Source organism: Anastrepha obliqua, chromosome 5 (genome assembly GCF_027943255.1).
Source record: "Anastrepha obliqua isolate idAnaObli1 chromosome 5, idAnaObli1_1.0, whole genome shotgun sequence".
Lineage (NCBI taxonomy): Eukaryota > Metazoa > Arthropoda > Insecta > Diptera > Tephritidae > Anastrepha > Anastrepha obliqua.
The window spans coordinates 56,956,056-56,983,784 of NC_072896.1; the positions used below are offsets into that span (position 1 = coordinate 56,956,056).

At 34.1% G+C, this 27,729-nt stretch overlaps 1 protein-coding gene across 1 annotated transcript in view; it reads right to left on the bottom strand.

The window, feature by feature from the left end:
- The window catches only part of LOC129248428 (uncharacterized), a 71,793-nt gene that overhangs the window by 4,272 nt on the left and 39,792 nt on the right, over positions 1-27,729 (bottom strand). Inside the window, exons 12-21 of the mRNA XM_054887971.1 lie at positions 21,719-23,690; positions 16,531-16,689; positions 15,077-16,467; positions 14,867-15,016; positions 11,440-12,046; positions 10,790-11,374; positions 7,243-8,923; positions 5,731-5,882; positions 5,584-5,673; positions 3,964-4,520 (exon numbers count right to left, since the gene is read on the bottom strand). Of these exons, the coding sequence (XP_054743946.1) occupies positions 3,964-4,520; positions 5,584-5,673; positions 5,731-5,882; positions 7,243-8,923; positions 10,790-11,374; positions 11,440-12,046; positions 14,867-15,016; positions 15,077-16,467; positions 16,531-16,689; positions 21,719-23,690 (7,344 nt within the window). The remainder of the gene's footprint in view (positions 1-3,963; positions 4,521-5,583; positions 5,674-5,730; positions 5,883-7,242; positions 8,924-10,789; positions 11,375-11,439; positions 12,047-14,866; positions 15,017-15,076; positions 16,468-16,530; positions 16,690-21,718; positions 23,691-27,729) is intronic.

Below are 27,729 nucleotides of genomic sequence, written 5' to 3' on the forward strand. Positions count from 1 at the left end.
AAATTTTGATTTCAAAATTTTACTAGCGTGGAATTTGTTTTGTTTTCTTCATTTATAACTTAGATATGTGATTTTTCCTGTTTTGAAAATTGCCGTTATATGGGCGTGGTGTTTTACTGATTTCGCCTGTCTCGAATACAAAACTACCTTTGGCGTATTCTTTGCCCATATATATAGTTTAATTGAAATGTATTTGAGGCCCTTTGTTTCTCCTAGGAACCACGGGATATAAATATAAGTAGTATATATACTTATGAGTGCACGAATAGACGGACGAACGAACAGACATGGAACAAACGAAATCGCTTCGCGTCATCATTCTGAACATTTCCGTATATACAAGGTGGCACAACATTATTCATCCAATTTCATTTTTTAATAATTTTATTACTAAATAAAAAATTATTTTGATTGATGGGAATCTTTATTTTGACCTTTACGCGCTATATTACTTGTATGTTTGTATACTGCAGCTGTCTAGTTCACAAGTGTGAAATATGTTTCACGTATGACGCCATTTGTAAAAATTATAAATCTTTCGATAGGGTGATTAATTTTGTGCCACCTTCTATGTATCTATATCTATCTCTATTGCTTTATGCTACTACATACAAAAAAATTAGGGTATAAAAATGTTAACTAGTAGGGATGAAGTTTAAGCTAGGCTTTAAATCAATAGGAAATGGGGACAAGAAGGCTAGGTGCAAAAAATGATACTTATCAATTGGTGGAATGAAACGTGTTTTTAATATTTCTCTCATCTCACAGTCTTCAACTGTGCCAAATACGTATAGAGATGAAGCGATATGATGTTCTATGTCTAAGATTCTGAGCTTCGTTTAATATCTTTTTATTTTAATATTTTGTGCAACATAACTGGTAAGGCATCTCGGTTTTAATATATTTTCAAGAAGCATTGAATAAATTTTAGGCGCGTGTATCGTTGTGTTCTCAACGTTTTAAACTGCATATGTATCTAGAACTGTTATTATAAAACATATTTGGTTTTTCATTGCACAGCTAATGAATAATTCACAATCATAATCACAATAATTATAAGAGAGTCGGGTGTAAGTAAGCTTTAGCTAAGAGTAATCTAATTCTCTTTGTGGTAAAATACTGAACATATCAAAGGAGCCGAATCACTTTTTGTATTTTAACTTGAGCATTAACTAAGTGACTTCTATGAAATATAACACCTGTGTAAGGTTTCTTGCAGAGTCAACATAATGAGTCGCAGGTTTATTCTTCGCCAAAAGCGTGAAGTTTAAATACTTTTTATAGATAACAACACGATGGGCTTGTTGGCTACTTGGGTTGAGGACTAGCAACAGATGCAAAGAAATGCAAGGTTCAAAGTAAATATATACACCTGTGAGCTGGCATCAAAATTATTGTATTATATAATATTTCAATACTTTTCAGCAAGCAGCAAAATGTTGCGGAAGCGCTAGTTGGATTCTGGACGAATCAGCACTTATTAAACCGACCAACCAATCAGCAAGCAAGTTGAAAATAACTATAACCTAATAGCTATACTTTCTAAATTCGTCCATCGTTTCCGAATTAATTGGACTTGTACGCATTTATAAAATGTAAAAGGAAAAAACGAAGCTTGAGCCTGAAGTACACTAGTCAAGCAGCTTGTCAAACCTTGTTTTTTCCCACACACCACTTTATTTCTGGTAAGCGATGGGTACAGGCATTTTTCATTCGCTAAATTCGTATTTTGTGCGGCTGATTTAATGAATTTTCGTTAATTAAAAGGCCTTTGCATGTTATTATCTTCCAGAGTTATTGTGTTATAAAATTATTTGTTTGATCTATAAATTTAGGTACCCAATGGACGAGAAATTGCTCTGAAACCTTATTTGACTTTTGCCAAGAGCATCATATATGCTGACTGACAAATTTATGCTTATAAATACAATAGATATGTGCGTTATATTTATACGTACATATAGATTCATGTAGGTACGTATTTGCATCTTGTCGAGTTCGTTTTGTGTATACGAGCAACTTGTCGCGATGATTTATATGTACATATATATATATAATTGGCGCGTACACCCTTTTTGGGTGTTTGGCCGAGCTCCTAATCCTATTTGTGGTGTGCGTCTTGATGTTGTTCCACAAATGGAGGGACCTACAATTTTAAGCCGACTCCGAACGGCAAATATTTTTATGAGGAGCTTTTTTTTCATGGCAGTAATACACTCGGAGGTTTGCCATTGCCTGGCGAGGGGCGACCGCTATTAGAAAAATGTTTTTTTCTTAATTTTTGTGTTTCACCGAGATTCGAGCCGACGTTCTCTCTGTGAATTGCGAATGGTAGTCACGCACCAACCCATTCGGCTACGGCGGTCGCGATGATTTGCCTTTACTCTTTTCACACAGCCGAACGCATCTATTACTCTAGACATTCTATACTCAGTGGATCAAGCTTATAATAATACGCCCATTTTCCAAACGAAAATGATCGCCTAACTCACTCACACACATTCAGCACCAGCCCTTTATCAATTTGTTTCATGTTGAATTATTTTTCAATTTGTTGTACTGCCTATTACTAGAGTGTGATGGAATTAACAGCATTTGTAATACGTAGCCAAAAAAAAAATGTTAAAGCAGTTTTTATCAAACATGTTAGATGACAAAATTCTTTAAAAACCTAAATTTTATTTCCAAATCTAAAACCTTATTAAACCTACGAACTTATTAAAAACTAAGGTAGATCAAAATCTACCCAGTTTATCGATACATTTTCTCGTAATAATGTTGCAATGGGAGCGTGTCATTATTCTGTTTTACAAAATTCTGGATGACAAAATTCTGTAAATTGCAAACAAATTCTGCAAGTTGGACTGGATGGAGTTGGACTGATGAGGGTTAATTTTTTGAAGCGCGGCCGAAGGCCGCCCACGCGAAAAGGAGTTCTACGCAAAAATACGGTGGATTGCGTAGCCGGAGTTGGACTGATGAGGGTTATTTTTTGAAGCGCGGCCGAAGGCCGCCCACGCGAAAAGAAGTTCTACGCAAAAATACGGTGGATTGCGTAGCCGGAGTCGGACTGATGAGGGTTATTTTTTTAAAGCGTGGCCGAAGGCCGCCCACGCGAAAAGAAGTTCTACGCAAAAATACTCTGGATTCTATCGAAACTGAAGAAAAAATTATTATTATTATTTTTTATTTAATATCTCGAATAATAATAAAAAAAAAAATAATAATAATAAATTAAATAATTAAATTACCTCTTTAACATTGTATTTTAATACAGAATTTTGTAATACAGAATTTTGAAAGCAGAATTTTAGAAAGCAGAATTTTAAAAAAGCAGAATTTTAAAAAAGCAGAATTTTAAAAAGCAGAATTTTGTTTTTAGAATTTTGTACAGACAGAATTTCGACACCAACCCTGTTGCAATTATTCGTTCTCTGTTCTGCCCTATACAGAGTGCGTGTTGTTTTCTCAAAATGTTCCACCAGAACCAAGCAAAAATTATTCGTTTTCTACCTTGTACAAAAAAACAGATGAGCATTGTCTAATTTATCTGTATCCGGAAATACGTCAAAATAGTTACATGAGAACTATAATTGTTACAAAAGGGAGTTAATCATTCAATTTTATTACATTCAATACACGTGTAATCTATGAAAGGGCTGCTTTTCTCAAATGAAATATGCAGCATTGTCGTAAATTTGCCGTATATTGAGAAGATATTTTTTTTTTTGAAAAGAAAACACGAATAGCTTTTATAAACATATATAGAATTTGGTGAAGTTCCTCCTCTACTTTGTGGTATTTATCTTGATGCTGTTCCACAAATGGCGAACTTACAATTTTATGCCGCCTTCGAACGGCAGACGGCAGAAATATTGCAATAAAACAATGTTTACGAAGATACAAATCGAAACGGTTATTAAATTCGAACTACGTATATAGGTATGCATATATTATACTTACAATACACATTGCTGCGGCACCCGCATTGGAATTTTAGCAAGTTGGCAAACTTCTATGTATGCAAGCGCAGCAGTACAGAGAGCCTTGAGTGATGGAAGCCCAGGACGTATTCTATCTGACTTATATTCCAATTCTACGCAGATGTTCAAATATGGTTCTGGATCCACAATATTTGAGCAATGATTTAAGGATGAAAATAGTTGGTGGCATGTTTCAATTACTTCCTTAGTTACAATTTTCGACGGTTTTTGAATTATTTTGTTATTGCAGACCTTTGAGTTCCAAGCGTCAATAAATACATCATTACTTTTTGCAATCGTGTTTGAGGGCGTCATGAAGTCATCAAAAGGCTCATTATTCATAGTACCTAGTAGACCGGCAGTTTGGCCAAAATATTGGCCACTAACCTCAAACCAACACAGGTCGAACTGCATATTGCACTCAATTTTAAATTCATCCCCATAATTTATTGTTAGTATATCTGAGTCTCGATGAACAATAAAATCGTCAAATTTAATAGGTACCAACGGATTTGGGATGCCATCAAATATCAAAGACTGTAAAAAATTTAAATAAAATTATAAACAAAACTAACTGCATTCATATTTTGTAATATATATGTATATATATAATATGTAATATAATACTAGGTAACACAAAATTAATCACCCAGTTTGCTTTTTGAATAAATTTTTACTACATAAAAAAAAAGAGGTTGTCTGTAAAGTCGGTTTACTGACAATAGTTTAACGTGACAACGTCATAAGAAAATACTGATGGTTGCAATTTTCAAAACAAAATTTTAATTTTATTTGTTTGATAGATATTTTGTATGGATATAGAGAAGGAGGTAAATGGAATCGCAATGGAATATGTCAAGTTACATTTACACAAACATGAAAAATTACGAAACATTTATCAAATTCATGAAAGATATGTTCAATTTCGATTGTACATCAGACGTTAATAAGTCAACAACACTAAGAGGAAACATCATCGATTTGCCTTTTTCAAGACATATTACACTCGAAACACCCCCTTTCATTTCCTACTTTTCCTATCATCGTCCTATTCTCAACAGAGAAATGGTTCATTACCATGCACACAGGAAGAAGGCATATGCAAATACAAATATGTGAATTTATATACATATGTATATATGCTCACATACATACATATATATGCTCACTCAAGGAGAGGGCCAGATGTCGAACGTTGCCGAATGCGGGGGCCGATTGTGCCTCTTTGTCGTTCGTTTCGCGCTCTCGATTGCAGTTCAAGCAAGATAACGACGCATGAGCAAGATAACGACGAATGAGCAAGATAACGACACATTTTTTCGAGTGTGCAGCCGGCTAAATCGAATTATAAGACGGTATCACGTCAATAATAATTTTAAGTGATGGAATCCTTAATTTGACTTTTATGCGATCCATTGCTTCTCTGTTTGTAAACTGCAGCTGTTGAGTTCACAAGTGCCAAATATAACTTACGTACGACGTCATTTGCAGAAATTATACATTTTCTAATAGGGTGACATCTTTCATGAGTAAAAGCTTTAAATATGCTCCAGTAGTATTTTCATTCATACCCACATATTTATGGACACAGGATACTTACATCGGTCGTGGTGTCAATTTCGAATATATGTCCTTTGGCAATGAGATTAAACTTTGCCACAGGAAGCACATTGTTCTGGCTGGATGCAGTCTATAAAACGTAGTGTATTAGTTTCAAGTGTATGGAATATATTTATTTGCAAATTACCGAAAAATCCACGGTGAGAGTAAAAGTGTTGTTCCAAAAATCATGTGATAATACATAAGAGCAATTTGTGAGCTCTTGTGAACTGAGATTCACAGTAACAAAACGCTTATCGTAGGTTATGTAAAATCTGGAGTCAATTAAAAATGCACGCGCTGCAAAACAGTTTAAGCAAATACAATTGAATTATTAACAACAATAATAATATTAAAATATATACATAAGAATTAGGACGGAGTTTTGCTATTTTTATCTAATACCAAGGTTTGGGCTTTTATACGTTTTGGAGATTAAAAATTGAAGGGTAATCAATCGGTCATGGTAATTTTTTCAAACCCACGCTAATTCTTTATAATTATACTAGTAGCGCGAATTCAAAAATTCCTCATTCCAAAATACTATTTATATCGTTGCCACGAACATAAATGAATGATAAGCCGTAAAGTTAAACTTCAGAGAAAAATTACACTATAAACATATATGTGCATATATGCATATCGCGAACTTACATACGAGTATATGATTGATATATATGATTTAATATGCTAAACATAGTCAAAGTCAGTACTACTGTGGGACACTCAAATAAAAGACTTGAAACGTATATGAAAGTAATTGCGAAAACCTTGTTGCGATTATAATTTCCAATGAACAAAATTAGTATATGGAATTGTATAAAAGTTAAAATTACATACGTTTTAAAATTACGTACTAAGTTCATTATCCTTTATAATACAATATAATATATATTATACATACTTTATAATATGTAGGGATCGATATTTCGTAAAGTATCGTCAAGGTGGCATTTCACACTAAAAAAATCGTTTGCTGTTTTTTGTTTGTTCCATTCAGTTGTGAGTTATCAATGGAAATCAACAAAGAAAAAAATTCGGTACATTTTACAGTTTATGGTGCCGATACTGTAACAGCTAATTACGTGCAATTTTGGTTTCGTCGATTCCGTTCAGGTATTTTTGATGCTAAAGAAAATGTCGATAAAATCACAAAAATAATCGATTGACCGGCATGTTACATATTAGACGTAGCATCATCCAGGAGCTAAAGATTGACCATAAAACCATTTAAACCATTTGCACAAAAATTTCGCCCATAAATAATGGGTTTCTTTTTCCCCAACATAATATTAATCACTCTAAATTTTTTACATTTCTAATGTTACAAATATGTAGAATAAATTTTAAGCTTTATTTGTGTGTTTTCAGTATGGCAATACTGTTTACGGTTTGTTTTCGAACTTTTAATTATTTATTTTTATTAGAAAAAATACGCTGAACTTACTTATGCGAAAAAAAATTATGCGAATTAAAATGGTGTAACTTAAACATTCAAGGCAATGTTCATGCAAAAGGATATTCTCCACAGGTGTGTAAAACAGATTTAATTATTTTATATTATATTGCTTTACATATCGTTTTCCGCGACCGGAATTACAATAAATCCTAGACTACAATAACTTAATGAAAAGTGAATTTGCAGAAAATAAAAACTTACAGTAATGCTGTGGTAACCAAGTTCTTGGATCCAAATATGACCGAAAATCGTAGATGTGCCCCAAAAGTGATGTATTATTGGTAATCAAAATATTTTGCACTTGCGTTATCAGTTTGTATTCTGGAATCTCTTGGAATTTTGGTGTTTCGTTAAAGGCGTGCCAGGATATCGGTAATTTTTGTTCAAGATCGATTGCTCCTTCCTCGGGATCGAATATGAATTTGGTTTTTGCTTCACGATACATGTCTGCCACTTCCAAAGCATTCAACGCATAATTTCGTAGTTTGTTACGAATCAGAGCATAAACTTGATGCAGATGCTTTTTTATTTTTATTTCTTCGGCAACCCATTCTATTTCAGTTGCCACCTGAGACATTTTGTTAATAACTACCTGAAATTGCCTTATTTTTTCTAGTTCTTTAATTTCGTGCCAAATCTCTTGTAACACTTCATTAAGTTCTGACCCGAATGGTATAAGCTTGTGATATTTTTCCTTAATGAACCTCCAGGTAATAGATGCATATTTTTTAATATTTAAAAATACGTCATGTGATTTTATATCTCTGTACAAATTTTCTACATCTTGTGTAAAACTAGAAACTTGATTAAAATAAGTTGACTCTGCTAATTCATTTGTTCGCTCATTGATATAGTTGAACACCTCCTTGCTTAAATCCCAGACAGTTCTTTCCATAAAACTCATAGCTTTAAAGATATGTGGTTCGATGCGTTTAAGAACTCCTTTGAAATAGGTAGAAACCGCATTAGACAACTTATTCCAAATAATTTCCACATGGTTAATAAACGATATGTGCACTTCCTTTACAAGTTTTTCATACTTTTCGAAACCTTTCTCCATGATATCAGTTAAATATTTCAATGACTCTCCATGGAAGAAGTTGTTGATAGCTTGTATGATGTTATTATAGGTACTCTTTATCATTTCAATTAACTGAAGCATGCTCCTCCTCAATGCCTTACCGGATTCTCCCAAAACTTGACGAATCTCACTAAATATGATTGGCAATGAGTCAACATGGTCTCGCAAGGCTATTTCATCCAGCAAATTATAAGTAAAGTTAAGAAGAGTTTTTATATAAAAGTCATTCGTTTCGTATGATTTATTCATAAAAATTCGGAAATCTTCTAGGTCTTCTTTTAAAATACTTAGTTCGGTAATATCATCGACAAAGTCTTTATTATATTCTCTAGTTGTTTCCCAAACAACTTTTACAGCTGACACAGCTTCAATATACAATTCCTTTGTCCAAAAATCAATATGTTCAGTGAATGAACTCAGGAGAGCTTCTCTAATGGTGTTTACTTTCTCTTTTAACTCGCTTTTTATTTTTGGTCGCCAATGCAAGCGAGCACTTAAGTGACGTGAGTGGTTTAATTTTATATATGAGCTAACATCATCAATACTTATCTCTTCATAGTTTCGCCAGATATTTAAGTAGCTACTACGCGTGTTCGGAATACAACCAAACATTAGAAGATTGTGACTACCATCTTCGGTTAAATTAAAGTACATATGGGCTTCTTTTTCAAGCATGTTGACATAAATGTAACCGGTGTTATTGACAGCGGGTGTATTCCACAGTGTAGCATTTATGCCATAAACGGGGTAATTCATATTCGGTTGCACCCATATACGTACTGTTCGGTAAGGTGATTTACGCTGAAATATTTGATAAAAGATACTTTCATATTACAATAAACTACATGGTTCTGAACTGACCGCAATTACAAAAATTTAAATAAAGAATTAATCTCAACCCTCATATACCCGCGCACATTTTAATAAAAGTTAATTTGGGCTGGCTGATAGTTTTTGGAATCAAATAAATTCATAAACGGAATTTAGTCTTAACATATAAAAAGGGAGAGTGCTTTCTATTCGATCTCAATAATATTTATGTCGAATCTAACGAGGTCAGGGAATTACGTGCAGTCATTTTATGCTAGTTTTAAGTAGCTATCGAGATGTATGCACTTACCAAAAGCGAGTGTACTCCGTCCATATTTTTAAGCTTTCTTGGGTCGTATTTTTTTTAGGTTCGTCATTTGTACCATACATGAATAATTTTGCTTTATTTATAAAAATTTAAATATCACTTTTTTTCTTTTGTGGAAATTACCAATGTATGAGATGGGCGTGGTCATTGCCCAATTACGCTCATTTTCATTTCAGTCGTAGATGACTTTCAGACTAGATACAGAAAGCAAAACCTTATAAACCTAAGAGCCGTCAAAGAAATCAGCAGATAGTTTAAGGCACATTTGTACGTATTTACAATTTCAAAAGTGAATATTGTGCGTGTTTTTCTTTTAAGGAATAGTGTAATACAAGTATAAAACTTCAAGTTAACTTCCAATTCTGATACCTTCATTTTAATTAGCATGTCCGTCTGAAAACGAAGTGTTAAACTCGTCCAGTGATTGTTTTTTGTGCATTTGTTGTATGTATATATATACATATACCCAATCCCGATCACTTAAAATCGATCCCAAAGATATATCTGCGCAGTCAAAATTTTAAAATAAAAAGAAAAGTAAATAAAAAAGGGCGATGCCACAATTCCTTTAAGGTAAATAGGTGTGTCTAAATAAAACTGTTGTTGTTTAGATTCGACATACATGTTGTTGAGATCGGGCATATAAAATCCGCTCGTTCAATACTTGTTTTATCCGTTCTTTTTGTTTTTTTTTTAATGTTATTTATTTTTTAATTTAATTCGGATTAAATTCAGCGGCAGTGCTAATTTGCCGGAGCAAAATGGAGCCTCATTATTTCAGCGCTTTTTATTGGAAAAATTACATTGGCGTCTTTAGTGTTCCAACAGGCTTTGGCGTCGGTGCAAAAATATATTTATAGTATAAGTCTATGATACATAGTACTTGTTTGTGGGAGGCAGAAAGATTTTATTGGTTAGTATGTTTTCCGCAGTAGCACAGTTAGAAAGTTTTTGACTACCATTTGTCAGAAGGCGTACTCGCCATCTCGACGTACACTGCTTAAATTTCACTGAGGTGTGCAGTGTTTATTAACCAGGAGCAAAATTCGGTGATCTTGGGACCTGCGTAACGAAATTACCAATAAAGCTTCATAGGCTTGTTTTTTTGCTCTGCAGAGCTTGCCCTGGCATACCACAAAAAATTTACTACCTCATGACGCCCGCCTGTTGGGGTTTATTTTTAAAGTTAAATTATGGAACGAATTGGTTCGAAGTCAATTTTTACTAAGTGAAATTTAGAGAAATATCTCTTCTAGAACAACAAGTTCCGCAAATAAAATCTTTGCAAACAACCGTGGGGTTGAGGTTTTAGAATGTATTGTGGCTCGAAGAGTAAAATGAATATACTTGCCTTCATTCGGATTTTGTAATGAAATTAGAGATATGATCCATATTTTTAGTTTAAGGAAACTGAGCAATTTAAATTGGAACAAGTAGTTTTCTCTTTTCTACTTAACCTAATCCACTACAAGAAAGTATGCCAGGCATACGCATTTTATTTTCAAACGCATTAAAAAGTTACTACTCACCACATAATCCATTTCGTTGTTTTTTAAGTCAAACAGAACCAAAAATAATCCATGTTTTTCCGGGAAATAGTCCTTCTTATACAATGATTTTGTTTCTATTTTAAAATAAGAAGGTCGTGCTGTAGCAGATCCATTAAATTGAACATCTAGCTCGGACGCTTTATGGTAAGCCAAAAATTTCATTGAACATTTTAGAGGCTCTAATCCTTCTCGTAAATCCTTAAGTGAAGTATGCATCTCAATCGCATGATCCAAATCGTAAGAGTAGTCAATTATTGCGTCAGCTCTAACTAAATCCTTAACACCACGATAGAAAGAGCCTTTAAGTTTTAAATCTTTTTCCAAAAGATGATGCCTTATGATGAAAATTATCGTTTGATTGTCACGGTCATGTTGCCCTAATGTTTCCGTTCGCCATAAAATGCTCGTGTGCACTGCTTTTGTATCATTATTAACGGGGTCGGACCATTCGAATGACGTATTCGAATTAAACGCATTCGGCGTGGTATAATAAAATCCATTTATTGCTAGCCGACGTTTTGGATATGATAATTCTGCGATGAAATTTCGAATGTCATTGTCATCCTGAAATCAAATGAAAAACATAATAAAACGTAAAGTAATTTACAAATTGGGAACTTTTGCTTTACCGTGTTGTTATTTCCTAATATTATGCTGTATCCAATCCATGCTGTTTTGGATAGTTCTAATTTACCTCGCTGATATATTGCATCAGTGTTGAGAGTTTTATAACTGGTTGTTAAAATAACAGTCCTATTTGGGTGAATAGCCACCAATTTAATCTCTTTTTCGCTTTCCAATGTAATTGCATATAATTGGAATGTTAAGTTAAAATTCTTTGAGTTATCCAAATCAAATATTTCAATATGTTTTAGGCTAGTATTCTTATTTATAGTGCGCGCGTCAGAACTGTTAACAAAACGGATTCCTATTGGCTTAATAACATTATCAATTATAATATCAGTTGTTTCTTTTAGTATGGTATCTGAACGCTGATAAGTTCCATTAACCACTAATTTTTCATTGTAATAAACATTGACATTTCCTTTGTTTAGTTGTGGTTTTTCATTGAGCCGATATTTAACGTCCAAGCGATGTCGTGTATTTATGGGCAATTCTAGTTCGATATTTCCATCTAAAATATTATTTAATATTTCATATTTGTGAGTATTCTTTAGCCTTATGAAGGAGAAGTCTGTTGGCCAGTCCACTCGACAAAAGCGATGACCATTTCCTCTGAAATATAAATACAATATAAAATTAAAGTATTGTATGTATTGTCATATTCTCTTATTTACATTTATTTGGAGCAAAAATTTTTTGAAAACCTATTCCCTATTCCCTAAACCCAGAGTTTAAAAACAGACGAAACGATCACGAATGATTCGTCCAAAGACACAGATTAAGTTCAATCGTTTTATACTATAGCAAAAACAAAACCGCTACCTTTACAAAGCAAAAGAATGTAAACAAAACAATCGCCCTAGTAGGTCTAAGATAGAAAAGATCCAGTTATGAATATGAGTGTGAACTGTCAATATTTGCTTTTCAATATATTATTATATTTGCTTTGCAATATAATTCGCCACCATTAGCTTAATAGTGGAGAAGCTTAACAGTGTGAAGTTAAAAGAGCTGAGTGTAGAAAAAAAATAATTATTTTTCTCTTAAATGTAAACTTCTTTAGCTTGGATGTTAGCTTTTGCTGTCAAAAGATTTTCAATTTTACATATGCCAACAATCAACAATTCGATCAATTCAATCATTTGTAACAAAACCTTTTAAATAAGATTATTCTATCAGTTTCCTTTTGAATGATAAATACATATGTACATACATGAAAATAAATAACAAACTACAAGCATACAGGATATTCAACGACTCTACTGTATGATAAGCGTTAAGCTGCATGCTTGCTTTAACGAGAGCACGTAGCATGCATGTGCGAAGTGTGTACCTCGCGTGCATTTTGTCGTATACGCTACGTCCCGTGTACGAAGACCCTCAAGCAAATACAAATCGATGCTGCTCTGGCTTCGTGCCAATTTCTTTTTGCGGATACGAGCAAAGACTACGCAATGCCATCGTTGCACTCACGATGATTTGTCTTTCCTCTTATTTCCAGCCAACCGATCACATCATAAGCCTGTTTGCCAAAAATTGAGTAATTGCGACTCTAACACCCCATTTACACACGGAGACATCTGGAATGGAGACACTGGAAATTCTCTTTTCATGTCTCATTCGCGGGCACACGGGCAAAATTGTTTTCGGCGACATTTTGACATTTAATACTTTAGCATCGTATGGTCCGGAAGTATTCTCGCACGCGCTTACATGTACAGCGGAGAACGTTCGTCAAAAATTTCTTAAATATATGAATGAAAAATGCAAACTGGTTAAATAATAAATAATTTGTTGTTTTTTTTATTGAAATATATTTATAAATTCTTATACTTGAATAAAAAAAATTAAATTAAAAATACTTCATATGTAAATAATTAACTTAAAATTAACTTGAGTATCTAGAAATGCAGGGAAAAATTAGAAATCAACATAAACATGTCCCATAACTATTTTAAATTATACCTAATTTACTACCAAAAATAATCGTGCATTTCCCAAGCAGCGTTCGGATGTTTGTCATCGTTGTTTTCTTCCGTTTGTATGAAAACCAACACATAACTTAGAACTTTCTTCCACAAAAGCAGAAAACGAATGAAGCAACTGTCAAAAATTGCTTTAAGATTGGAAATACGAATAAGAAGAGCAAAGCGTGTCGCCAGTACAGGAGACAAATTCCCTTCCCTCTTCCCCGGCCGTCCTTCACCCCCGAACAAAATGTTTCCCTTCCAGTGGAGACATCGTGTAAATGGGCACTAACTTATTAATTACTCAATGATAATTAATAGGCCTGTTATAATAAGTGCGTTGCATTCGTTGCGGCAACGAATTTGACTGGGAGCAAAATAGGTTACATATGTATGAATATTACTCCATATACGGCACGTATGTGGCGCCTTCGACTTAAAGTTAAGTAAGATATTACATACATACATACGTCTTTCGGGATTTTATTTTATAAGATGTGTAGAAGATAATACGCGAAAGCATTTTTGGTACAGTGCAAGATACAATTCCTAGTAAGTGAAAAAAATAAATAAATAAACAATTGATAAGTTTTCATAATTGTTAATAACTAAAACTTCCGAATATTTGTTTTCAGGCAACGTAAAAATTAAACGTTGAGAAATAACTCTTATGGAAACGGGGAAATTATTTCTCTTATATAACAGTTATCAAGCAACAGAAAAAATTAGCATTGGGAAATAAAAACTATCGTGAAATAAAAACTATTCCTGATCTAATATCTGTTATGAAGCAACGTTTTTGCGATTAAACTTATAACAGTTATATTCTTACAAGATGTTTGTTGTGGAAGATAAATTGCAATTGCTATTGCACGCACCTGCCATATGATGGGTAATTTTCAAAAAGGAAGAAACGTGATGTCTCTGTTATAAATAAAGCAATATTTTTTAAATTTAAATACGAAATAATTTTGAAAAATGGGCTGCGAAACATTCTCTTCTGGGTAAATGTATGAGTCTCAATAACGATGTAATTCAACTTATATAGATTGGACATAGTTATTATTGCGATCGAATAAAAACCACGCCCACTTTTTTATATTAAGACTAAATTTCCGTCCGTCGCTCTACTGGTACAAGCTATAACTACTTAATATAATATATAACTACATATAATATAATAGCCACCCAAATTAAATTTTACTATTAGGCTTTTGGCCTTGTGAGACTGAAATCAGCAATAAATAAATAAAACATTTTAGAAAGCTCAGAGGATGTTCTAAAACTCCTAGAAAACTTATTAGAAATAACGTAGAATTGTCGATAACCAGTTACCAATTTGGGAGGAAAATATTAACATTTTTGCTCCAATATTACGTACATTAAAAAAATTGCTTTCTTCATCAGAAACCGAATCTTCTTTATAATAGTAAAATTATAGGTTACATAAACACTGAACACTCACCCATTTGTGGTAAAATTGAAAACAAGTTTGAGCCACGGTGCTTCCAAAAAAGGCGTTGTACAATTTATCTGAGCAGTCAGGTTTGCAAAAGATTGAATTGCTATTTCCATATCGGCAACTCGTCTAGTAGATGGATAGTCGATAGACCAGCTATTTTTAAAGAAAGAAATGGTTTATACATTTTTATTAATAATTATTTCATATACTCACTTCACATAGTGGTAATTATCTTTTAACTTATCATAGGCACCAACTAAAAATAGAGTAGCATCCTTTTCAAATTTTGGAGTGATAAATTTTGCAAGAAATTCACGACGAGTTTTTGTTATCATCAACAATTGTATATCTGTTTGGTATGTGCTAATATTATCTAAAATACCCCATGTAACAAAACCCGTACTTCGAAAGTCTGTCGAATTTCTATATAAGAAACGTGCTACACCCCGCTGTTTCGATATTTTAGCGTAATATTTTCCTTCAACAAAAACATCTAAATTTTTTCCTTGCTTACTAATCGCATTTCCACGGTATCGACCTTTAAGTTCGTGTATTTCATTGCTTTGCATGGGCCAGTGTGCTATCACTCCAACTTGAATATCATCAACTGATTTATAATTTAAGGTTCCATTTACTTCAAAGTTCAATATCGAGCTCAGGTTTACTTTTCCTCCAATATCTAATTCCTTGTAGCTTATATTAGGATTTACATATTTTAGTTCCGTAAATACAAAACTTGAATTAGCGTTTGGTCGGTCCATATAACTTTCTATTAAGAGCCACATATTTTCTTCCGGTATCCAAGTCCACTCACAATTTCCATACCCTTTATAAAAATCTAATTTGTAGCCTCCATTTATTTTGCCACGGTCCGATCTTCTCTTTATGTCTGACCAAAGATTCACTTTCTCGAGGCCCCAATAACGCCAAGGTGTTTCTAAAGTTAACTTAGCCGTAGTACGCTCTTTTTCTGGAAACTGGTAGCTGCTTGCAATATAAACTCGTTGCAGTTGAGCTTCTGTTGACTGGACAAATACAGATAAATCTAGGCCAGTTAAGTCATCGTATGAATAACTAGAAGAAATTTTACAATATTTCCCATCCTCTATTGCATTTAAATAAAAGTCGAAGCCATTCCCAGTATCTTTCTTTTTTGTGATGTCTATTTCAATTAAACCATCTGGACTACCATCTAAAGATTTTATATGCAGACGTGCTTTCTTTGGATATCCGTCATCCATATGAACAACGCCAATGAGGTTATGAGTTACCATATCACGATACAGTACCCCCTCAATTTTATATTGATCAGAATTTGAAGTTGTCAATGTGCCATGAATAGATATGTTTTTGAAATTAGTCATTGGTGTCCATATCTCGGTATTTACAACTTCGTTTATTTTTATTGCTCGCATGCCATAATCCAAACGCATTCCTTGTTGGTTGAAAAATCCAAAATCAATATTAATCTGGGGGGTTTTCCCTCTATTAAGGAGAAATGAGTACTCTAGAGTTTTTAAAGGTAACATTGTAGTCATAATTTTTCCATTAGAAGTTATCTCTTCATTCACATTCTCACTCTGCCAAACAGATTCGGCTTGAAACTAAAACAAAATATCAGTAAAAAACCTGGTTCCAGAGATTAATAAATCAGTTTGATAACTTACCCTGCTAATATCAGACCTATTATTTATTTCTAATTTCATAATAAAAGAATTGTCCACTTTAGAAAACTCTTGTTTAAAATAGACACTGCTATTATAGTAGGAAACCATATTTTCCTCTAACGAAACATCAGCAGATGCTTCAAAAAGATTTTCTTCAGCCTGGAAATTATAGAAAAAGATGATATATACTTTTAAAATATTTTGAAGGAACTCAACATTGTGTATAGTATGTTATAATAATTTTTTATGTGTATGAGTTATAATAAATTTTTAGAGCACAAGCTATGTGTGTATGCTAAGATTCTTGCAATACGGATATTATGGATTACGGAGGCTTCAGTTTTTTGATTGCGAAGACAATTCCAACATTATACAGTCAATAGTTGCGAACAAATCTATTGCCACTGGTTTTGATGGTATTCACCCAAAATTTTTGCAATTAATAAAGGGTGATCAAATTGCAGGTACTTTTTCCAACTTCGTTTTTTTGACAGATCACGTGTGATCACTGTAAAACTTAATACATAATTTTTTTCATCATGGGAACTCTAATGCCTCAACAATGTTAACAAATAGTACAATTAATCGTACGAATCGTACGAAAATTGACGCTCTATGAAAAGTGTTTATCGCGCGCTCAGACCAACTTATGGTGTTCAGCGATGAGGCCCATTTTTGACTTAGTGCCTACGTCAATAAGCACAATTGCCATATTTGGGCTGAAGAGAAACCCGAAGCCATTCGAGAACAGCCATTACATACATTATAAATAACCGTTTGGTGCGGCCTAAGGGCTGGAGGAATCATCGGCCCATATTTTTTCAAATACGGGGCTAACGCCAATGTAACTGTGAATGGCGAACGCCATCGCGCCATGATAAATTACTTTTTGATGCCGGAAATTTAAGAGCGTGATCTCCACAATGTTTGGTTCCACAAGGTGGGGCTACTTGCCATACAACCCGTGAAACAATAGATTTACTGCGTCGTCGTTTCGGCGAGCAATTTATCTTTCGTCTCGGATGATATCACACTTTTGGGCTACTATCTGTCGGGTATGTAAAGTCTTAACGCATTACAGATAAACCAGCTTTGATTGAGGCAATGGAAGCCAAGATTATTAAAGGCATTCACGAGAAAATAAGGGTCTTTCAAAAGTGACATCTAGATATCAGTAGTGAATAATTCCTAGATGATGCCTTTGATTTATGTCATCTTTAACATTTGTCAAGTAGGCAGTACAATTTTAACCAAGAATACAATGTGCTAAAATTATTGAAACTTATTGGGAAAATGGTTGAGTTTTAAGAACAAAATATTACAAAAATTTGTGAACAACCTTCATGAATTCATGAGTATTTTGAATAAAAATAATGACATTTGAAAGAATCTCAAAATTTACATGTTTTATTTGAAAACAATATATAGACGCGTCTTTTGAAATACCCTTTATGATCACATATGTAATTTACGCTTAAGCCCGTTTTGGGTGTTCCTCCTTCACCTATTTTTGGTGTGCGTCTTGATGCAGGGGCCTACAGTTTTAAGCCGACTCCGAACGGCAGATGGTTTTTTATGAGGAGCTTTTTCATGGCAGAAATATACTCGAGGCTGGCCATTGCCTGCCAAGGGGCGGCCGCTATTAGAAAAAAATTTTTGGTGTTTCACGGAGATTCGAACTTACGCACTTCCGAATGGTAGTTATGCACGAACCCATTGGGCTACGGCGGCCGCCGTTCATCGATTACTATAATTATAATTTAATATTTTCTCAAGTTCAAATTTCTGTAATTCTATTAAGGCATTATACTAGATTTTCTTTATGTGCTGACAGAATGGGTAATAGGTATCGATGTGTACTGATTTCCATTAAGTAACGAAACAGCTGTTTTGGAATTTTGAAGGTATATTGTTAGTTCCTCTCTCAAGTTTCTGCTTGCAAATATGTAAATATTTTTTTAATATGTAGTTTTATAGTTAAATCTTAGTACCCGATGTATTTCGTACAGGGAAACCCAAATAATACCATAATGGCGCAATAACCGGTTCTGCACCTTTTAAAACTTTACTTAACTATGGTTTATACCTATATAAATTTGTAGTTTCATTCTTAACTTAAGATTTAGATCTACATATTAGAGGATCATTTGTATCTTAAATGTTCTGAAATATGTTAATAGGTCTATCGATAAGTTCGTGCGGTTTTACAACAGATGGCGTAACTTGATTATTATTCCATCGATCCACATTTCCAAACATTCATTGGAGAGCTACTGTCGTAAGGCACAAACGTCAGTATAAGTTTTTTATTTGAAGCGTAAACAACAATATTTTTACCACACTTGAAAATGTCGAATTTCGTGCCAAATAATGTGTTTTTGCGGGGAATTTTTTAATATGAAGAAAAAAGCAGCCGAAAGTCATTGTATCTTGGTGGAAGTTTATGGTGAGCATGCTCTAGCTGAGCGAACGTGCCAGAAGTGGTTTGCACGCTTTAAAAGTGGTGATTTTGGCTTGGAAGACGAAGAACGCGAGGGTGCGCCGCCAAAGTTCATGGATACCGAATTGGAGGAATTGCTCGATCAAGATCCGGCTCAAACGCAAGAAGAGGTTGCAAAAACTTTGGGAGTTGATCAATCAACCATTTCCAAACGTTTAAAAGCCATGGGAATGATCCGAAAGGTAGGCCATTGGGTGCCGTATGAATTGAAGCCAAGAGACGTTGAACGCCGTTTTATGGCATGCGAACAACTGCTTCAACGGCAAAAAAGAAAGGGTTTTTTGCATCGAATTGTGACTGGCGATGAAAAGTGGGTCCATTACGACAATCCAAAACGTCGGGCAACGTATGGATACCCTGGCCATGCTTCAACATCGACGTCGGCGCAGAATATTCATGGCCTGAAGGTTATGCTGTGTATCTGGTGGGACCAGCTGGGTGTTGTGTATTATGAGCTACTGAAACCGAATGAAACGATTACGGGGGATGTCTACCGACGACAATTGATGCGTTTGAGCCGAGCACTGCGAGAAAAACGGCCGCAATACGCCGATAGACACGACAAAGTTATTTTGCAACATGACAATGCTCGGCCACATGTTGCACAAGTGGTCAAAACATACTTAGAAACGCTCAAATGGGATGTCCTACCCCACCCGCCGTATAGTCCAGACCTTGCGCCATCCGATTACTATCTCTTCCGATCGATGCAACATGGCCTGGCTGACCAGCACTTCCGTAATTACGATGAAGTAAAAAAATGGATCGATTCGTGGATTGCGGCAAAACCGGCCGAATTTTTCACAAAGGGAATCCGTGAATTGCCAGAAAGATGGGAAAAAGTAGTAGTAAGCGATGGACAATACTTTGAATATTAAATTTGTAACCATTTTACGTCAATAAAGTTTCAAATTTCGAAAAAAAACCGCACGAACTTAAACATAGTCCTATTATATTTAATAAATTAGCTAAAAAAGTTTTCGAAAATCGCTTTCTATTTCTATTTACTTCCATATAAATGGAAATTTTGATATTTTTGCAAACAAAGATAACTAACTATATTCGTTAAAAATTTTGTAAATATTTTGAAAATATGCAAGGAGGAAAGATACCAGACAAATTGCCTTTAACTCGTTTTGCCTAAATTCGTTTACTTGTTTTCTAAATATTAAAATAACTGCAAACGTAGTAAATGCACTCATTTTTTCCTTTCTTGCTCAAAAAAAAATATTGTTTGTTTTTGACATTGAGAGCTATCATTTGGAAAGTTAATTTTCTGGATTAATCAAAAGCAAATCCTAAAATTAAACTGCTAATTCGTTTGTCGTATTTAGGTTCATTCTCAAATTCACTTTTGCTCAGATTCCAAAACTTGTCTGAATATTGAAAAATAGAACAATACCCATTTCAAAGGTTACAAGGTTTTATTTTATAAATTTAAATTGTTTTCAATCTGCATCAGTATTTTTATCTAAGAAAAACATACATTTCTTTACTTCATGTACAAACGTTAATACAATTCGAGAGAAAAATATTTAAAAACGAGCCAAAATAATAGTCAAATCATAAAAAAATGCAAGCGGAAAGGAAAAGTGTATATTAATATTTTTGGATGTTCTATAGGATTTAAGTCGGCTCTCGAAGCTGCCCAACCAGAATAGTGATCAAATCACCGGTAAATTATCTTCCGCATAAGGTAGCATTACATTTTGAGCGTACTTGACCGCATTCATTACGATGAATTGGCCCGACACCGTTCCACGAAAAGCAGCCCCACACCATTATTCAGCCTCCACCGAGTTTTATGATAGCACGAGCTTCATCGAGCGAGAACCATCGGTTATAAATCGTTTAATTGTGTTGGAACATCACTGTAGGATAATTCGGTATTTTGTAACTCTATGATTGCCTATCGAAGAATTGGGGTGCAATTTTTCTCTTTCGACATTATGGAATCGTTTCAACTGAAGTAAAGTGCTGCAGGAAAACTCTAGATACTTTATTTTTTTTCTTACTTACCAGTTACAATATAAAACAGAGAACAAACAATTCAAAGAATTTTGGACGAAGACCGAATCGTTCTAAAGTATATTTCTCACAAAAATATCACTGATCCTACTAAAATGCAAGAAGTCTTATACAAACCCTTGAAGAAAAATAGATAAATGAACGCATTTCTATGAATGTGATGCCAACGGCTGTAACAAAGTTAGCAATGACTACCTTATTTATATGGTACCTTATTTACTATATGTTCTTCCATTTTCATTCCTTGCCTCATTTGCTTATTATACAATAAATCACACTTTTATTTACTTACCTCGTATTATTTATACAGAATAACCACTATTCTAAGCCCTAGGCTAAGTGAAGTGAAATTTAAAGTTAAGAAAATAGTAGTAAAGTATCTTCGAAACGAAAAGTGTAATGGCATTGTTGTTGTGTATAGTTCACTCCTCCGAATCTTTCAGTTAGTTTTTTAAAAACTCCTAAGCATTTTCGTTAACTGTAAGTTGTCTCCATATAATATGGGCACACTATATTATAAGTGAATTATGTCATATTCCAAAAAACGACTTACACATCTTGCACATAACATTTTTATGTGCAATGTACACGTGTATATAAATTAAAATAAAATAAAAAGCTTTATAAAATCTATAAATTATGTTAAACGACATCACTTACCTCAAAAGCAGCTGCCAACGAGAGGCACGATTTCCCTGCAATAGTCTTTAAATTTCCTCTAAAAAGGTTGTCTTCTAAATGCACTTTTCCGGTAATATCGATTTCTTCGCCAGAGGATAATGTCAAATTTAGTTTTAAAAAATGTTCAGGAGTTTTTATGTAATCAGTGACTTGAGTGTAATTGACTTCAAATCCTACTCCTATTGGTAGTTTTGCTGTTACATTATTATTAACAATACAAAATACTTTTTCATAGAAGTGTTCCAAATTTATGTCGACGTGATGATTCGCAATCAATTTAATTTTTGCAGTTTCAAAAGGTGTTTCTATATTTAAAACATTGATTATGTTTAAATAGTCAGGGAAGTATAAGTTATTTTTTATATCTATGTAACCCTGGGGAATTTTTATGTTGGCCACAGCAAAATAGTAGTCAAATACTTCTTCAATTTCGAGCATGGCTTCAATAGTGGGCCAGATCAGTAAATCCATCAGTACTTCCATATTATAAGAAAAGAATTCTTCGTATTCAGAATTTTCCACATCGCTATACTCTCCGCTTTCCATTTTTGGAGGTTTGAAATCGACATCGTATTTTGATTCCAGCTCAATTATTTTATTACCCAATTGTTTTAGAATCGGAGATTTCGGTTTTCCATTCATTTGTATTCCACAACTATAGCGTGAAAGTTTGGAATGCAAATTCAGCACAAATGAGTCTTGCTTTAGAAATTTAATAATGATACCATTATCTTCGAAGTCTTTAAGGGGAGTGAAAACTTTGCACGAATATTCAAAATCAGTCAGATCATTCATATACCACACTCCGATAAAGCCAATAGTAACATTATTCAATTTACAGCGCATATCCACAGTATCTTTTTTTAATTTTGCGAAAAATGCTGTGTGCTTGAATCCTTCAATAGGTGTGGCCACACTAAACTTCACATCGAAGTTGGAGAAAGATTCAATATCCAATAATACTTCAAAGCCTAAAGATGTGACGGGCGTTTCAATTTCAGCCACAACGTGTCTTTTCGCTTCAATCAGACCGAATCGACCATTTATGTTACGAAACTTATGTAATGGGGTAGTTATGTTAACAGTAATCATATTGTCATTCAATTTGTTGACATAGCCATCCATAGCGAGTGTGATTTCTCGTAAGTTAAATGTTAGTGAAGCAGCTCCGAGTATTTTTCTTTGGTCGATAAAGCTGAATTTCGTAACCAGACCACCTTTCCAAAACTCTTTATGAGGGCTAAGAACCAAAATAGTACCACTAACACTTTGATATTGTTGATTTTTATTTAATTCCCATGTGGATTTCCAACCATATGTTTTGATTGTTTCATTTGCACTGCTGTAGCTTAAGCTTGCATCGGTGTCTAATTTGTTTAGATCATGTCGATGCTTTACTTCTACATTTATTGATGGCATTTCTACTAATGAACTATTTAATCCAAAACGAACATCCAAACTTGATGGAATTTCCCCAATATTAATGTCACATTTACCAATTAACTCTATATTCTGATTTTCACCCCAAAATAACGATGTATTTGCTAAAAATAAAGTGCCAAAATTGTAGACACCTGCGTCAAGGCAATTATTACGCCAACTTTGAAAAGGGGTATTAACCTCTACATGAATCCAATTATTTATGTTATTTTCAGGCATTAACAGGAGAATATATTTTATGTTAACTAATTCATCGGTTTCCCAAGATGCATTCAAATCGCCATAGTATTTTGGTCCTTGAGTGTATGCGTTGAAACTGCAGCTAACTGTGCGGTAAGGATATGTAATTAAAATCTGTCCATTATGCTTGTTATTGGATGGCATTTTATATGCAGCTAATAAAACAAGGCGTTGCGAAGGGTCGCGATTTCTGTCCCAGTCCAACTCCAATGATAATTCTCGGTGTGTATCCAAATATGTTACACTAGATTTTATATAAATATCACGCAATCTGTAAAAATATAAGGTTTTTAGTATACATGTACAATTACACTTTTTGATTACAGATTTTAGATTATTATTATTTTATTATTATTATTTATATTAAAAATTACAATACAAAATAGCACTTAAGCACACACTATCAGGGGAATATGTTTAGTCATATGATTAAATACTTATAATTTCATTAAGTGAAAAATGTTTATATCTTTTGAAAATTGTTTAAAAATTTGCAATTTTGCAACTATTCATCGCTACTTATTACAGACTGGACCAAAAATCTATATATATGTATGTACGAGGTGTGTTCAAAAAGTATCGCGAATTTTGTGTTTTTTTAATAATTATTTATTTATTCATTAATATCTATTTTGTCCCCTTCAAAAAAATCCCCATGAGATATTATGCAGTTGTGCCAACGTTTTTTCCAATCTTCGAAGCACTTCAATCATTTTTTTTATCTTATTCAGCTCCTCCTTCGATGCCGTCTTTATCTCATCAGTCGTAGCGTAGCGTCGTCCTTTCATGGGCCTCTTCAGTTTCGGGAACAAGAAAAAGTCACAGGGGGCCAGATCTGGGGAATACGGTGGCTGTGGCATCATTAGTATGTTGTTTTTGGTCAAAAAGTCGCACACAGGCAACGATGTGTGTGCAGGGGCGTTATCGTGATGCGAGAGCTAATTTTTGTTCTTCCACAAATTCGGGCGTTTCTGGCGGATTGCTTCTCGCAATGCCAAAATGCTTCTCTCGTGCGGCAACTTCCATTGAGATGATTGAGCTTTGGTGTCCACGTCATAACCATAAACCCACGATCCGTCACCAGTTATGACCTTCTGGAGCAAATTTGGATCGTCGCGGACAGAGTCCAATATCTCATTAGCAATGTTCATGCGATGCTGATTTTGGTCGAAATTGAGCAGTTTTGGTACGAATTTTGGGGCGACCCGTCTCATGTCCGAATCATTGAAAAAAAATCGAATGGCGCGAGCCAATCGATATGCTAGGTCCTCAGTAATTTATCTAACGGTGATTCGACTATTGGCCAATACCATTTTCTTCACTTCATCAATTGTTTCGTCTGTTGTTGAAGTGCTCGGGCGTCCGGCACGCTTTTCGTCGTTCACATCTTCTCGGCCTTCTGAGAACATTTTGTACCACCGATAAACGTTGCTTTGGTCCAAAGCGGTAAAAATCGAAGACGAGCCGAAACACGTGCAAGCAAAGCAGCTGTCAAGCATAACTAACTGAACATTGAAAATGTCCGAACTCGTCGGCATGAGTGAGAGACATGACTACCAATGTATCGCCACAAGAAATTCGAATATACGTAGCCTGCGAAAATTCAAAATTCGCGATACTTTTGAACACACTTCATATGTATATGTGTCATATTATTCAAATAATTCATGGCTTCTGCTGATTTTTTCATTATAATAAAGTCTGATATTAGCGACTGTTTTTTGGTTTCTTGAGTTGTTTATGCAAGGTGGCCCAAAATTAATCACCCTATTGGGAAATTTTTGCCAATTATATTTAACACCTGGGAACTATACAACTACAGTATACAAACGAACAAGCAATAGAGCGCATAAAGGTCAAATACAGATTTCGATCATTGAAAATTATTCTTTTTTAGTCAGTAAAAAATGATTCAAAAACCAAATTGATGATTAATTACGTGCCACCTTGACAATAGTTGTTATCCAGCTAGACGCGACCTACAGATTACGTTGAAATTTTAATGCACGGTGGCACTTGGTTAGTTATAAAACATATGTTTCTTTACTTAATCTTATATAAACATTTATATAGGAATTCTGCTTTGTTTAAAAAAAAAATTTTGTTTTGAGATTCATGCAAGAACAATAACTTCGTTTAAAATATTTATTGGTGTTATTTCAAAATCAGGTAAAAAGAGCGTTGGACGTACTAGAACGTGCTGCACAGTCAAGTTGCAATTATCGTAGAACTGATGTATGGGCAGAGATGCTGATTGCAAAAGTAGTTAATGAGTTAAAGGCGTGTGACTTCTTAGGCGTATGCAGCATCTGTTGGGCCTTGTTTTTAGCTTTGTATTGGTGTTGGTAGACTTAAACTATGTGTGCAAAGCACTTGAAAATATATATTTTTATTTTTTACCAAACGACATGTAGAGGTCAAGACAATGTTAAAAACAAAAAAAATAGTTGGTGTGTTATGTGTTTGCCCGCGCTCCTCCTCCTATTTGTGGTGTGCATCTTTATATTGTTCCACACATGGAGGGACCTACAGTTTTAAGCCTACTCCGAACGACAGATATTTTTATGAGGAGCTTTTTCATGGCAGACATACTCGGAGGTTTGCCATTGCCTGGCGAGGGGCGACCGCTATTAAAAAAAACTTTTTCTTTTTTTATGTTTATGCATGGAGATTTCGGACCTACGCACCGCTGCATGGTAATCAAGCACCAACCCATTCGGCTACGGCGGCCGAAATATTAGACAATATTTAAGTGCGGATTTTATAGCTTGGTCTGATTTTTCATTACCATAGATACCTTAGTAAGCTGGAATCCACATAAATTACAGACATATATGTATATTCGATGAGATACTCATAATTAGTTTTTGGATTGAGCTTATCGGGTCTTCGCCTTGGTGAAATACCGATTTAATATCGGCACATATAACGTATGACAGACGGTGGCGTTAGTCGGGATTAATGACTTAATTCGAAATTATCTCAGAATTAGAATTGATTCTCATAATTTAAGCGAATTAGAGGAATAGAAATCGATAGCAAGATTGACGAAAAAGGCAGTTAATATCTATTGGGAATGAGAAATAATGATACTTTTAAACAGAAAGAGCATTAAGTGTTTTAATATTTCGGCATAGTTAGAGAAATTGCAATTTACATTTTAAATAAATAATTATTTAATAATTAATATTTACTATCAGGATAGCTAATACCCGTATTTGTCGCCAGCGATCCATATTTTACTAACAAAACTATTCAACAAACAAATCAGCTTTTCATTAAACCGAATAATAACGTTTCGTTGGGGATTATTTGAGAAATTTTCTTGTCTATTCCGATTCTCGATAGAAAATCCCAGTGCAATTTTTCGCAACTCCTTTTCCTCCTATCATGAATAAAAATTTCATTTTCACTCTCAATGCAGAATTCAGTTGTTTCGAAGTTCGAATTTCCTACTCTCAATATTTCGGTTAAAAATCTCCTCTCTTAAAGTTTAGAGTTTGATGATTTTTAAAAAATAAATCCGCGAGCATACGACTCCAATAAAATATTTGTGATTCGGTTGCGTGTGTCAGTTTGCTTTTTGTTCAAAAGCTGGCTATAATGACTTAATATGTTTGAGGAGCTGCACAACAGCTTATACTTTATTAGATTGTATTATGTAAGTGTTTTTTTCTCGAGCCGATTAGCTGAAAACCTCCTTCGATCAGCGAGTTTTTTTATCGAACCCCTAATTTTGTTGAACAGATTTTTCGCACATGTACTACAGATATGTAACGCATTATCGGCTTTGGGGGCCGTTAGCTAAACTGTTAGTATAGTATTATTTATTAAACTGTTCATGTTGTTTACGTTGCAAATGAGAGTACCCGATTCTTCGATGTATTATGCAGAGGAAATACATTACAAATGTGTGATTAGTTTTGCAGCGAAATTTTCTGCAACCGAGACAAGATTTCAAATATGCAAAAATGTTTGGACCGATTTTGGCCACTCCCGCAGTTTTCGCAAAACAATCTGGCAGAAAAAGGAGAGCATCTAAAGTGATCATGCCAGATTTAAAATTATTCTTTAAATGAAGTCAGATGTTTCTTTATTTTTAAATTCCACATCAACCTAGTAGCGGCTCTATAATTTCTCCGTAATTTTACTCATATCCGAAATCAGTCTGATCAAATGAAAGATTACCAAGTTTGGCCATCCACTATGGTGAAAAACAAAATTGTGAGAGTAACTATTACATTACGAGTAGAGTAAAATATATAAGGAAATTCGACGGATAGTGCTATCCAGGAACATTTCGGAAGGCT